Source organism: Pyrenophora tritici-repentis, chromosome 2, assembly GCF_003171515.1.
Source record: "Pyrenophora tritici-repentis strain M4 chromosome 2, whole genome shotgun sequence".
Taxonomy (NCBI): domain Eukaryota; kingdom Fungi; phylum Ascomycota; class Dothideomycetes; order Pleosporales; family Pleosporaceae; genus Pyrenophora; species Pyrenophora tritici-repentis.
This window is the reverse complement of record NC_089391.1, coordinates 2,860,513-2,874,323: the sequence shown is the minus strand read 5'-3', so window position 1 is coordinate 2,874,323 and position 13,811 is coordinate 2,860,513. Positions and strand designations below refer to the sequence as shown.

The window sequence follows — 13,811 nt, the reverse complement described above, 5'->3', positions numbered from 1 at the left end:
CATGCGTCTTCCATGCTGTATGCCGACCGACTGACATAAAGGCAAGGCGGCGGGCACATCCGTCCATTGCCTCTGTGATGAACGAGTGGATGCTGCTGCCCAAATAAAACAATATAGCCCAGGGTCCCCGTAGTGAAGTGTTTCATTTCCGCTGCAGGGACCGAACTCACGAATCATGAACCCCCGGGGGCTCCAACTGCAGGAACAGCGGTGTGAAAAGGTTGCCAAGATGGCCGAATGCTATGCAATGCAATGTTTATACGTAAACCATATTCCTTCTTTCTTTCCTTGCTTGCAGTAATGAGAATGCTTATTCCCAAGCGGGCGGTTTGCGCTGTTTTGGGTGCATCTGGTGTTGTTGCGCAATGCAAGCAGGTCGAGGTGGTGACGAGCAGCAGCGAACTCCTTTGAGGTGCAATGCTGTCTGAATATATAAATCGTACCAGGTAGGCTCCCTGTATACCTCTAGAGTGGAGTTCCAACAGGAATTGACGTCTGGGAATTCTCGCCCCGGCACGTCATCGTATGGTTGCTATGGTCGTGACGGGGCTGTTCCGCTGATTTACTAGTATACTCAAGGGCAGAACGGCACCGAAGCCGTTAGGGAACCTTATTCGTACGCTGAACGTCGCGCATACATAGTAGTATGCTGCGGTATAAGATTCGCCCGTAGAGGAAAGCGCAAGCTGTAAGAAGCATATTCACAGCTGTAAAGTAGTTTGGTTAGTAGCAGTACCCTAAGGTAGATTAATAGCAGGCTTACATTATAAACGGACATGCGAAAGCTTGTAAACAACTATGACTATCCTTACTCGCCGTGGACGTCCGAGACTGTTGCGGTTCGGCAGCAGCACTTTTGCCGGATACCATCTTCTGTAGGCCGGGTATTAACTTGGCTGTGATCTTCACCCTGGTAGTGATGATGGAGGATTGGTTGCGCGTGTACGTCTTGGCCCCTTATCGATTCTTTACAGCCATGTCCTAAGCTTGTCCAAGGCCATAGGAAGAGCTATGTTGTTAGCATCGTCTTCGACAAGGTACTTCTGCTTGTGCCATCGTGGCTGCACCGTCTTGGAGAGTTAGAGAAGGGGCTACTACTGGCATTCTGTAACTACATGTTTAGCACATGGACACCAGTTCTCGACCTGCTCTGGGAATCAAACGGTTTAAGCCTAAACCAATTGATCGATGACTCTGCAAATATTACACAGACAATCATGGCTAACTTACATCATGTATTGTTGTGCCTGGTATAGACGGTAAGAATCATACTCGTAAGAAGTTTGAACTTCAAAGCGTCATCACCAACACCTTCTGCAAACCAGAAAGCGGCCACACCTTCATGAAATTGAAGAGAAAGATAGAGCAAACCTTGAACCCCTGGGTCATTGCTGAGCCAAAGGAATTTCCAAAGCTAAAGGCTATACCGTTTGTTTTCGCCAATACATTGCCGGTAAGACCCGTAACTGCACTCACCTGTTTGGTAACAACTCACATCTAGTAGTCTTTCCTAACTATGAGTGACCTCTTATTTGGCCCATGGTATCATTTGGCCATGTCAAGCGGATCCGAAATGGGGAAAGCTTTCTAGCATGCTCTGCAACAACACGGCATCTCTGTGGGATGTTAGCTTACCCAGTTGTATGAAATTGATACTAACTCAATGCAAGGCATCTTTAGGTGTGGTGCATATCCGTCTTTCGAATATCGTAAGCCTTTGCGATAACCGGAATCTCTCAGAGACAACACGAGGTGCATTGCTTGAACGCGAGTTCCGTCGTTTGGCCTTCGTGAACAGGGACAAATTTTTGGGGCTAAGGAATTCGCACGTGGTCAAAACCTGGGAGAGAAAGACTGGCCTGGCGTGGTAGCGTTTCACGCATTGATCATTGCGATTCGAAGGACTGCCAGATGGGCTTGACGGGAGAATGGATTGCATGTATTGCAGAGATGTGTGAATACCGGGCTTTACTCCGTTGTGGGGGTTTTAGCCCGATGAGCAGCGCTAACTAGCGGTGTGCATGCTGGTGTGCGTTGCTAAAAGTGATTCATTGCGTTTGTAACTGCTGAATTATACAGACAGACTACGCAATCCACTCCTATTCTCGTATGTATCCTTAGCATCTTGAAGAGGAGAAGCCTGGCCCGGCATGTTGGAGAAGAGATGTGGGGTCTTTCTCCGCAATGTGGGGAAATGCACCTTCACGCGTGTCGCCTAGCGCCCGTACCCTACATAGCCGATGCCGACACGATCCTAAGTATGCAAGTGGATATAATATCATTTCACAGAGCCCCAGAACCACTTTTGAATCATACATGTGACTTTCATCATCTGTCGCAATGCCTTTTGTTCCAGCTTACGCCGACGCGGAATACCAGTCTACACACTACAATCTGTTCAAGGACAGCATCACTGTTCCATTGAAATCGGTTCTACCACCTGGAATCTCACGGAACGTCTTTGACACGGCAATCAAAAAATATAAGAGCGTTGTCGGTGACGAGCAGGTTTACCAGGACGATGCATTAGCAGAATACATTGATCCATATGAACTACATGAGGCGGAAGGAAAGCGCAGCATGCCTAGCGCAGCTGTACGACCGAAGAATGTAGAAGAACTAAGAAATGTCCTCAAAATCTCGAATGACTTTGGCATCCCAGTGTGGACATTTTCTAGAGGGAAGAACCTTGGGTCAGTCAAACCTCCATGTCCTTGTATGTGTAGACGCACAATCTGACACAATGGTACAGATATGGTGGACCTGCTCCTCGTGTAACTGGCTGCATAGCTCTCGACCTCCATCGTATGGACAAGATCATCGAAGTAAATGCTGAATTCGCATACGCCGTTGTCGAACCTGGTGTCACGTTTACTGACCTCTACGATTACTGCGTCAAGAACAAACTCAATGTTTGGCCCTCCGTACCATCTCTCGGCTGGGGCTCTGTCGTTGGAAATACTCTGGATCGCGGGACAGGTTTCACGCCTACAGCAGCACACCACCAGCACATTGCCGGGCTCGAGGCTATGCTTGCAAACGGCGAACTAGTACGAACGGGCCAATTTTCCATTTCAAACTCGCCCTCTGCCCATCTCTCGAAGTTTACCTTTGGTCCCAGCATTGAAGGCCTGTTCCTACAGTCGAATCTTGGCATAGTGACTAAGCTCGGCATCTGGCTTACACCTGCACCCCAAGCTTTCATGTCTTGCGCCTTCGACATGCCTGATCTAGAAGACGTAGAAACCATCGTCGATGTCTTCGGGCCACTACGGCGCGATGGTTTGCTCCCAAACACCGTCTACGTATCCAACGTTACCGAGTGGTTCGGTATGATGGGCCCACGAGAAGACTTCTGGCCACATGATACACCAATTCCCGACTGGCGCATCAAGGAACTCCAGAAGCAGTTCGGTCTCGGATACTGGAATGCCAAGTTCGGGTTATACGGTGCAAAGGATGTGATACAAGCACATTTTGACCAGCTCAAGAAGATCGTGGCCGAAAAGGCGCCCAAAGGTAGCCTCACAGGCAAGATTTACTCGGCGCCCGATGGACAAACCCTAGACCCTACTTCCATCCCAGAACAAGATGGCGGTTTCTTCGTCGGCATTCCGACGCTTTGGTCGCTTCCGATGGTGAAATTCCGACTCCCCAAGTCTGGCGGTGGCATCGGTGCGCACTACGACTACAGCCCCATCATCCCCGCCAGCGGCAAAGAAATTCTTTCTTGGATCAAGATTGCGAAGAAAATATGCGAGGCGGAGAAATTCGATCTCTTCTGCGACTTCTTCTTCCACGAGCGCCACGTTATCTTTGTGAATATGTTTACCTTCGACAAGACGAATGCTGTGCACAGGAAAGCTGTGCAGACAATATTTGACAACTTGTTTGAGGCAGGGAAGAAGAGGGGATACAGCAAGTATCGGAGCCATGTGAATACTATGGGTAAGTCCAAAAATACCCATCTCGCGGCTCTTGCTAGAGTTGCAGTTACTGACTCGAGATAGACCGTGTTGCTTCGCTTTACGACTTTAACAATCATGCATATCGCAGGTTTGTCGAGACGATCAAGGATGCTGTGGATCCGAATGGCATTCTCTCGCCAGGGAAGCAGGGGATATGGCCGAAGCGGTTCCGGGGGGATGACATTCCGAAGGCGAACTTGTAAGGTATTAGCAAACGTAATCAGAGGTGAATGTCTGCAGTAGATGCAAAGAATTTGATAGTGCTTATCCAAAAGTACTTTTTCGCGTCGTCTGAGTAATCTTGACCATGTCGCGAATCAGTTCCTCGCGTGCTGTCACATGATGGCGTCATTGACGACAGTTCAAAAATACCGCAGATGATGCGACAGCGTACAGCTCAATCGGTCCGCGATAGAAACGGGCCCTCCCGTTGCGAATACTGGAGTTGACAAGTGGTTGGAAGATCGCGCAGTCTGCATGGTCGTCTCCAGTGTTACGTGCATCTTTCCACCTGCAGATGCACCGGGTCGGGAGCTAGCAATTGTGATATTGAAACGCGTTGAGTTGTATAGAACGGAAAGTACGATGGCGCATATCTGAGGAATTGCAGGCGTTGCGCGGTAACCGCTATAAACGCATGCGTGGCCGCACTCACGAAAAGTAGAGTTGTTGTTCTGCTGCGGTCACCCACTCCCCAGCCATCTCCAGGTCCCCGCACCTCCGCACCTCCGCACCTTCTTCGTCAACCACGCCGACACGGCGGCAGCCATCCTTCAGAGTTTTCACTCCACGTCCCCAGAACTGCCGAAATTACGTCCTCCTCTTTCTGTGCGATGCGGATCCATACCAAGGCCAGCGAACCTTCTTGGTGTCTTCCATGAGCCTCATGTGGGTCGCCTTCGCCGATCCGACAACAAACCCGGTTTGCGTTGCATTCGATGGGACCGGATGGGACCTCATCTTAGTCATCGGTGTTGACAAGCGGTCGGAAATTGGGGCCCCATACTAGGTCGCTTGCAAAGCTTGTACCGGCTCACGCGGCATTTTGAAAGAGCTGGAGTGGTCGAAACAATAGTACACGTCTTGAGGCCTGTAGGAACCTGGAGGGTGTCCACTCATCCCCGTGCACCCCACTTGCCCAGAGTGCCCACGCATCTTGAGGTACCTTCACCGAGGTCCGACCTAGGAAGTTGTCGCGTGCATCCTAACATGTCACGTGGCACTCCTATCAAGTGTCTGCGTACACAACGGTTTCTCAAGGTCGTCACGCGGTGCCACCCGTCTGAATGCAGGGTTTGCATCAGAGGCGCTCGCGCCCAACGTCAAAGTGTAGCTATACAGAGCCCGTAAACATTTTTCCAGATGTACACGCGTAAACTCGATCCGATTCATGCGTCCTCACGGTGGTGGAGAACGACCATTGCGGCTCTCCGGAATTCTCGGGCGGATTTGTCTTGGCCATCGAATCGCGCACTGCTTCCCCACATGCTCACTCCCTGTGCGCCAGCGTCTGTATCGCACTGACAAGCCCGCTACTGCAGTTTCAAGGGCACAGGTGGAATTCAACTGGCTATCGCGGAGGTCAAGCCAAGAGCGCGAGGCCTTCCATCCTCGAGCAGGGCGCGAGTCGCGGTGCCAATGACGTAGAGCCCGGAGCTGGATGCTCGGCAGTATGCTGGGCATTACCACATAACCTAACGTGGGAAGAGATTGGCAATGCTACTTAAGGGTTCTTGTAGGAACAATAGGTTCATCAATCAAGCTCAGAACCCTTGAGTTTGTCACTGTGTTTGACCGAATATCACAATTATGGGTTTGGGAAGAGTGTGAGTTCACCACCATGGCCGTTATACGTACACATTTGACTGATTCTCAAAAGCTCCGTCCGCATTCGCGGTGCCGAATGTGGCATTGAAGCCATCATGCTCGGGGTCATCACATCGATAGGTGGTTTCCTCTTCGGCTACGACACGGTATGCATCCTCACAACAGCTTTGAGCGATAGGGGCTTATGAATTATAGGGACAAATCTCTGGCATGCTCATCTTCCCCGACTTCATCAGACGCTTCGGACAGGTTCAGGCCAATGGAGAGATTGCATTCGATCCCACCATCCAGTCCCTACTCGTCTCACTCATGTCTATTGGTACCCTAATCGGCGCACTGGCCGGTGCATACACTGCCGACTTTTTAGGACGCCGTCGCAATCTGACGGCGGGAGTCTTTGTATTCGTGATTGGAAACATCATTCAGGTCACTGCGATGGATAGTTGGGTACACATGACAATGGGCCGCATCGTTGCCGGTCTCGGTGTTGGTGTACTGTCAATCGGTGTACCCATGTATCAGTCCGAGGTCTGCCCACGAGAGATCCGTGGTGCTGTTGTCGCATCCTATCAGCTAATGATCACGGTTGGCATTCTCGGTAAGTCTACAGTCGACTCCTCTTCGGATCATACTTACATGTCCTGTAGTCTCCAACATCATCAACTACGGTGTTCGTGATAACCCAGGCGAAGAGTCTGACGCGGCCTGGAGGATCGTCATTGGTCTTGGAATTGCATTCTCGATACCTCTTGGTCTTGGTGTGCTCTTTACACCCGAGTCTCCTAGATGGTTGGCGGGTAAGGGACGTTGGGAAGACGCACGCATGGCGATGGCCCGTCTCCGAGGTTTGGCACATGACCCAACGCACGTCCTTGTCAACGAAGACTTCAACGAGATGCAGGATGCCATCAATGAGCAGAAGAGTGCTGGGCAGGGTACCTGGTTGGAGTGCTTCACTGGCCAGCCCTCCGGCATTCCGCGTCTGGCATACCGCACTCTCATGGGTTGCGCTATTCAATTTTTCCAGCAGTGGACTGGTGTCAACTACTTCTTCTACGTAAGTCCGCATCAGTTCGACAAGACGCTGCAGCAGCATTACTAACAATCGCAGTATGGCGCAACAATCTTCCGCTCTGCGGGTATCGAGGATCCTCTTCAAGTCCAGCTCATTCTTGGCGCTGTCAACGTGGCGATGACGGTTCCTGGATTATACTTGATTGAGCGAGTTGGTCGTCGTGTTCCCCTCGTTCTTGGTGGCCTTTGGCAAGCAGCTTGGCTTCTCATCTTCGCTATCATCGGTGTTGCGCTACCACCCCAGGACAACCCAACCGCAGGTGTGGTCATGATTGTCGCTGCTTGCATGTTCATTGCCAGTTTTGCTGCGACCTGGGGCCCATTCGTCTGGGTTATCATTGGAGAAAGCTTTCCCATCCGAACTAGGGCGAAACAAGCGTCCATGGCAACCGCATTCAACTGGCTTGGTAACTTTTTGATTGGTTTCCTCACACCTTACGCTGATGACGGCATCGGTTACGCCTTCGGATTCGTCTTCTTCGCCTGCAACTTTGCTGCTGCCGGTGTTGTGTACTTCTTCGTTTTCGAGACCAAGTCTTTGTCTCTTGAGAACGTTGATATCATGTACTCAGACTCCACTCTCTCGGCCAGGACTAGCAAGAAGTGGATTCCAGCTGGCTACATCACCCGCAACGAGCGTGATGACTCGTACTGGCAGCGACGCCACAGTGCCGTGGCTGCCGATGGCGCCATTGTAAATGAGAAGTACGATGGCAAGGATGCTGATAGTTCTCCTGAGCGGGGCATGTCGATGCATCAGGAGCGAGTTGACGAGGGACGCAGGGTCTAAATTATGAGTGGGGCTTGAACTGCATTGTTCCGTAATGCATTACTACCCAGACTAAGGAAATGGTGACGAATAGAGATGTTGAATGAATTAAACTACATATCGAATATTGAGTGCTTTAGAAGAACCATAATGCCTGGGTCTTGGTAAGTGAATCCTGTATGATAGGACTAGGCCGCATCACGCCCCAGCTCGCAATGGAGTCTTTGTCGAACAGAAAGATGTTGATTCTCTACATGTGGGGGGTGAAGCCCTGAAGAGAGGTAATGCTGGTAAGTAAATTGAGCGTTTGAAATCATGAACCAAAGTTATTAGTATTAATCCGTGTACTTCCAAGCATCACATTCTCACATCTTCACATTCAGCAGGCCTGTTCGCGTTACACCGACAATTTGTCAACGTTGCTGGTTTCGACCAGTCTACCGAGTACTCCTGTGGCGCTGCATCCCATTGCCACACTACAGACTTTCAGCTGTGCAGCTCATAAGAATGAACACAGCTTTCCTATAAGCCTCATAACTATACTCAAGCCAAGATTATGAACCCAAACCTGCAAACCGGACTTTATACCCCGTCGTCGCATCCCCACCCAAAGATGCCGACACAGCCACATCCCTGCCAATTTTAGCGTGGCGCACATCACAAACACAAGCCTTGACAACGCGTCAGCTCTCCACGTCTTCCCCTCCAGCCACAACAACAACTCCCCGTCTCACTCAGACATTCCAAACCACTTTTTTGTCCTTTACTCACTCGTTATTGCCTTATCTTTGGATTTCACTGGATTGCCAACAAAACCCTTGTTATTTTGCAGCTGCCTTGGGAAGCGGGAAACATATACCTACACAACAGTAACGGCGATGCCTGCTGTCGGCGAACTAGCGCATAGAGCCCTGGTCGAGGCGGGGCCGTCGTCGCTGGTTATGCGGCGCGAAGTTGTGCGTCGCGGGCTCTCTGTAAATCATACACAGGGTGTTACGCTTGGTGTGATTGGGGCGTATGTTGTTGTGATTGCTTTGCTGTGGAATCTGCCGTATGTGCGGTGGGTGTTGTGGCCGTTCAAGGTATGTTTTATTATGCATCTTATTTCGTTCCATCATATTCCTCCTTTTCCATTTCCCGGTTCGATTATTCTAGGTTTATTTCATGTCGTTGTTTCTTTATCGTGGTCATTTGTGGGTTCCATTAGTGGGATGATCTTAGAAAGGTGACACGATACGATGTGGTACGATATCACGTGATCTAGATACGTATGCTAACATCTGAACTCACTACAGATGCTGGTTATTGCCTTCCACGAGTTCTCCCATGCGATAACATCGTGCTGTACCGGCGGCCGTGTAGAATCCATCTCTCTCGACCCACACGAAGGCGGTGTAACTCATATGCGTGGAGGCAAGCAATTCATCACTCTGCCCGCCGGGTATCTTGGGTCTTCATTAATCGGCGCGCTTCTTACATTCTGCGGCTTTAACATTGTGGCCTCAAAAGTCGCTAGTATCGTTCTCGGCGTATGCTTTTTGCTTACACTGTGGTGGGCGCGCAAGGATTGGTTGACGATTGGCACTATCCTATTGAGCGTGGGCTTGCTGGTTGCATTTTGGTTTATCGAGCATGGTGAGGCGTTGAGGTTTTACGTGGTATGCTCTAAGCCCCCGTCACTCCACTTCTCTTAACAGATTCGCTGACGATAAACACAGCTCTTCATCGGCGTAATGTCCTCACTCTACAGCGTCTGGGATATCTGCGACGACTTGATCTTGCGGAAAGTAAACTCATCTGACGCCAGCGTCTTCGCCAAGCGTTATGGAGGATCCTCGCAGTGCTGGGGTGTCATTTGGTCGCTGGTTTCGCTCGTGTTTATGGTTTGTGGGATTTTGGCGGGTCTGGCGGCGTTCAAGCAGAGTTTTGAGCAGCAGGAGAAAGATAGTCAGGGGTTTATTCCTACGCGCTTTTAGGGCGGTGATGGGAAGATGATGTCATCTACGGCGTACTGATATAGCAAAGAGGCGGAAGTGGAAACAGGTTGGCATGGCGTTTTGGAATGACTTCTATGAAAGCACAAGAGATAGTGGGGAGAATGTTTGGGTATACCCTTTTTCTTATGGTTCGGGACGAGTATTTGTCATGATCTATAACTACGTTGTCAGATGCGTTAATGAAGGACTATAGAGATGTATCCGGTGGCTTTCGATTTTCATCAATAGTTGTCATGCATAAATTTTACAAGCAGGAATATCACTAGTTGTATGCAAATTATTTTCATAAAATAGGGCTAGTACCTGCTTCGTTACGATCACACTATAGCGTAAGAGCCCAATCTGTGAGCGAAATGCCATTGGACTAAGTGTTGTAATCAACATCAATATACTCGAACTCACGGCCCCAAAACAAAACTCTCACGTGCCAGGAAAAGGCAAAAGAATTAAGAGAGTATCAAGCCATTTCCATACGGCATACCGAAGTTACTAAGAATCAGGGTGAGAACTAGGCAAAAACAATAAACAACACACTCAGTACAGCGGCCAGACACAGGCACTACACAGCAGTCGACCGTTTCCTTCCCGCAAAATAATTTCCCTGTGGCCCACCTGCACTCACAGACGCTTCCATCTCCTCTGTCTTTGTCCTCTCAGGCGGAAATCTCCTCACAAAGCACTCGGCCACATGGTCACCTTCATCGCAAACAATTATCCACTTGCCCATACCCAAATCCTTGGGCGCGTGTCTAACGCCGCGGCCGCCACCCCCGACGATGAGGTTGCCAGGCCGGTAGGTAGGATCAGCGCGCATACGCTTAATAACGCTGCTGTGTATGACGGCGTTGGCGGGGATGTCGCGTGTTTCGCCTTTGGGAAGCGGCCAGCGAATGGCTTTCCAGGTACTATCTTCTTGAAGATCCATGCGTCGGAAGGGTAGATATTCCATAATATTCCAGGATATGACGCCCATGCGGGTGGCACCGTTGTTGAACTGCAGCACGTCGTGGATGCGGCCTTTGGTGGCGGCTTCATGGAGGTGGCGGTGGAAATGGGTATCTGGCCATTCTTGGTGATGGGAGAGGATGTTGTCGTCGTCGGTGTAGCCGGTCATACCGGATGACGCGGCGCCTGAGCTGGTGTTGGGCAGTGGTGACGCGGGGGCGACTTCGATGGTTGGGACGTTGATGTGTGTCTTTCCGCCGCTGATGTGGGACTCTTCGAGGTAACAACCTAGAGCTTCCAGCTTCTCTTCGTCGAATTCGAGGCCGGCTTTTTGCGCTTCGCGTACCATCCACACGAGGGGAACGTGGCTCAAAGCTGCGTCGTCGTCACCAAGTGGCCAGCCTCCACCAATGTCCTGCCCATGGTCAGTGTCTATCAATGATTGATGATGCGAGATAAACTTACAGCGTGGCACCCTGGAAACCAGACCTCTTGTATGTCTTGATCTTCCTCCTCTGAGTTGAACGTATGTGCACCTTCATACGAGCGCATAGAGGGTGTACCGGAACGATAATTTCCATCTGCAGAGTATCCCCTACTCTGACTGCGCACACCTGAAGTGTCATGCGGGTTTCTGAACACTTCAGGAGGAGCCAGTGTTTCCCGTCGACCTCTGTTACCCTGTTCCTCCTTGTCCGTCTCGTCCATGTACTGTTGTTCGGTACAGTCATGGGCCATTTCCTTCATGTGCTGTAGATGCTTACGACGGCGTTTGTAGTACATGGATCTGTCAGGCTTCTCTTGTGACACAAGATCTTGTCGAAACTTTGCTCGACGCTCGTCTATGGCGACTGCGTGTCGAATGACGACAGCGCTACTTCGCGCGGTGTAGGGGAATCTACTGCGCTGCATCCATGCATTTTCAAACGCTGGGACACTGTTAACTGTGTCGAAGAGACCAAGAAAGCGGATTGGCTTGACTGGGCGACTGAAAGTCTCCCTGAAAGCGCACATGAACTCTAGGAGTTTGTGCTTTTCCGACTTTTCGCCAGGCGTGCGGTCCTTACGCTTCTCGTCTGGTAGGCGGCATTGCCACTTCTGAAATGTTCTGGGGCGCTTGGTTAAAAAATTACGAACAGAAGTAAGCGGGTATACTCACTTCCATGCAAACTGGCACATTTCTTCATTGCCTGCCTGCAATAGTCAGAACCTTTCGTCAAAGAACGGTGATATCTTGCTTACCGACAAAAGGCCAACGTGATCGAGCATCTCAGCAAGAAAACGCGCCGTGTATGCGCCTCGCGAGAAACCGAAAAAGTATATGTCGTCACCAGGAGTGTAGTATCGCATGAGAAACTAGATAAGTTGTCAGTCCGATAGGAAGTCTTGGCGACCAGAAAATTGTCGGCCATGAGACTTGTTCGTTGCTTACTCTGTATCCTGCCATGACGTGCATGTCAAACGAAGTTCCTAGCCAGAGTTAGACTGCGTACATCAATACTCAAGTCTTGTGATATACCAATTGCACTGTCTTTGGCCTTGGCATACCAAGACTGGAACTTATCCCATCGTCCTGTTCGGGTCATGGAACCGTCTGCCTTGGTAACGTAGGTGCCGATTCCGGGCTGATAGTAATGAAACTGATCATCTCCATTGCGGTCAAGCATTCGATATATCTTGAGGATATTGCTGTCTGCATCTGTACCAGAGAACTTGTTGCCTGTGCCATCAAAGCACAACACAAACTTTTTGGTCACATGGCCCTGCTGGCGTGACACTGCTCCGTAGTCCATAGGGTTGTTATGAGGAGTAGGAACAAACACTTGTGGAGGAATATTGGACGATTTCGTCTGTTCAGTGTCTTTTGAAGCCATATTTACAACCTGTATCTTGGTAGGGAGGGGCACTTGGCTTCGAGGGGAAGCCGAGTCTTCAAATGTGGCGAGCGCGATGCGTGGAGCAACTAGGGCGAAGATCGCTCCGCCCTCTAAGCTTGCGCTTGGGATCAAAACACATGGGAATGTAGATCATGATGGCTAATGCGACACGGGATTCCCTTCGCCTATCGAGAAAGGCTGAGATTGCATATGGCGGACTCGGACTCCTCCCGTAGCTAGTCAGAGGTTAGTCATTGTTTTCACATGCCGTTTGCTGCACGATTCTGATTGATCCCTCACGAGACGAGCTAGCTACACTGTGCAACTCAGGCCCCCACATACTGCAACGATGAGGGTAGCGGCAGTGCACAAGCGTTGACTGACACGAGGCACATCAGCGATACACGGCAGACCGCTCTGCTGTCTTGTGGGACATGGCTGGGGAAAAGACGTGTTGCGCAGGGCACAAGAATATCGAACCAATGTCTCATCCGGGCCAGCCTCCCAGTGGACAGCATGGTGTAATGAGAGCACGCGAGTTAGTTGGGATCCATACGGAAAGCGCCGAGAGGTTGTCAAACAACGGAATCCACCAATGGACCATGTCGAATTGGCTACCTCTCGAAGCTATATGCAGCCACGCGTCGATCGATACAAGTGAGGTAGTGGTGTCGATGTGCTCGCCGAAGTCCACAGAGGAAAAGCACATCGCTTCTCCTTTGAGACGTGGGCAGGCGCTAACCTATCAGCGAGCATCATCTGTGGGGAACAGGCCCGTGCGGGCCGCCTTGATGTCCGTCGTCTCGTCTATCGCACTCCTCTCCGTGCCATCCACGAGCGCACGAACGCCTGCATCCCATACCGGCCCGGACAATATAGCGGACGTCTCCGGGACAGGCCGCAGCAGGTCGCCCACGCCGAGGCTAGCACCTCTGTAGAAAATGCTCCTGCACAGGACCTGAAACTTGTCTTCTCTTCACCGCCAACATGAGCTGAACGCCTTTCCACAGCATCTCACTAGCACCGCGAGGCGCAACTACTCGCCCGAAAACAATTCTGGTTAATTTCACTACCGCAAGGGCTAAGCTCCACATGCGAGCGACAATCTACCACCCGAGCATAGCTGGATCGGGATGACGATCGTCTCGTAGTTCAGTAGTTCAACACCGGGTACCGTTGACGTCTTTCCAGCTGGGACGTCCTTGATGCCCACTCCTAGTATCCATCCATAGCGGCTTGCCTCGGCAGGTCACACCACAACAAGTCTCAGGCAGCCCCATAATGGTGAACCTCAGCAATGGCCACTGTACTTGTGTGCCCGTCACACGTTTCTTTTGCGCCTACCCCATGGCAT

General features: G+C 50.7%; 4 protein-coding genes across 4 annotated transcripts; 3 read left to right on the top strand and 1 right to left on the bottom strand.

Moving 5' to 3' along the window:
• Nucleotides 1–2,340: 2,340 nt before the first annotated feature.
• On the top strand, nucleotides 2,341–4,171 carry PtrM4_065410 (GlcD, FAD-FMN-containing dehydrogenase; the record flags this gene model as incomplete). The annotated part of the gene is made up of 3 exons (XM_001933249.1): nucleotides 2,341–2,693; nucleotides 2,753–3,948; nucleotides 4,011–4,171. The coding sequence occupies 3 exons, from the start codon at nucleotides 2,341–2,343 to the stop codon at nucleotides 4,169–4,171; spliced, it is 1,710 nt and encodes a 569-aa protein (XP_001933284.1).
• A 1,606-nt stretch (nucleotides 4,172–5,777) lies between these two features.
• On the top strand, nucleotides 5,778–7,659 carry PtrM4_065400 (AraJ, Arabinose efflux permease; the record flags this gene model as incomplete). The annotated part of the gene is made up of 5 exons (XM_001933248.2): nucleotides 5,778–5,794; nucleotides 5,848–5,941; nucleotides 5,991–6,393; nucleotides 6,443–6,852; nucleotides 6,907–7,659. The coding sequence occupies 5 exons, from the start codon at nucleotides 5,778–5,780 to the stop codon at nucleotides 7,657–7,659; spliced, it is 1,677 nt and encodes a 558-aa protein (XP_001933283.2).
• An 857-nt stretch (nucleotides 7,660–8,516) lies between these two features.
• PtrM4_065390 (Peptidase-M50B multi-domain protein) lies at nucleotides 8,517–9,614 on the top strand (the record flags this gene model as incomplete). The annotated part of the gene is made up of 3 exons (XM_001933247.2): nucleotides 8,517–8,720; nucleotides 8,934–9,296; nucleotides 9,357–9,614. The coding sequence occupies 3 exons, from the start codon at nucleotides 8,517–8,519 to the stop codon at nucleotides 9,612–9,614; spliced, it is 825 nt and encodes a 274-aa protein (XP_001933282.1).
• A 580-nt stretch (nucleotides 9,615–10,194) lies between these two features.
• Nucleotides 10,195–12,454, bottom strand: PtrM4_065380 (DUF2235 domain containing protein; the record flags this gene model as incomplete). The annotated part of the gene is made up of 6 exons (XM_001933246.1): nucleotides 10,195–10,995; nucleotides 11,046–11,688; nucleotides 11,740–11,774; nucleotides 11,823–11,936; nucleotides 12,013–12,050; nucleotides 12,100–12,454. The coding sequence occupies 6 exons, from the start codon at nucleotides 12,452–12,454 to the stop codon at nucleotides 10,195–10,197; spliced, it is 1,986 nt and encodes a 661-aa protein (XP_001933281.1).
• Between the last annotated feature and the right edge of the window lie 1,357 nt (nucleotides 12,455–13,811).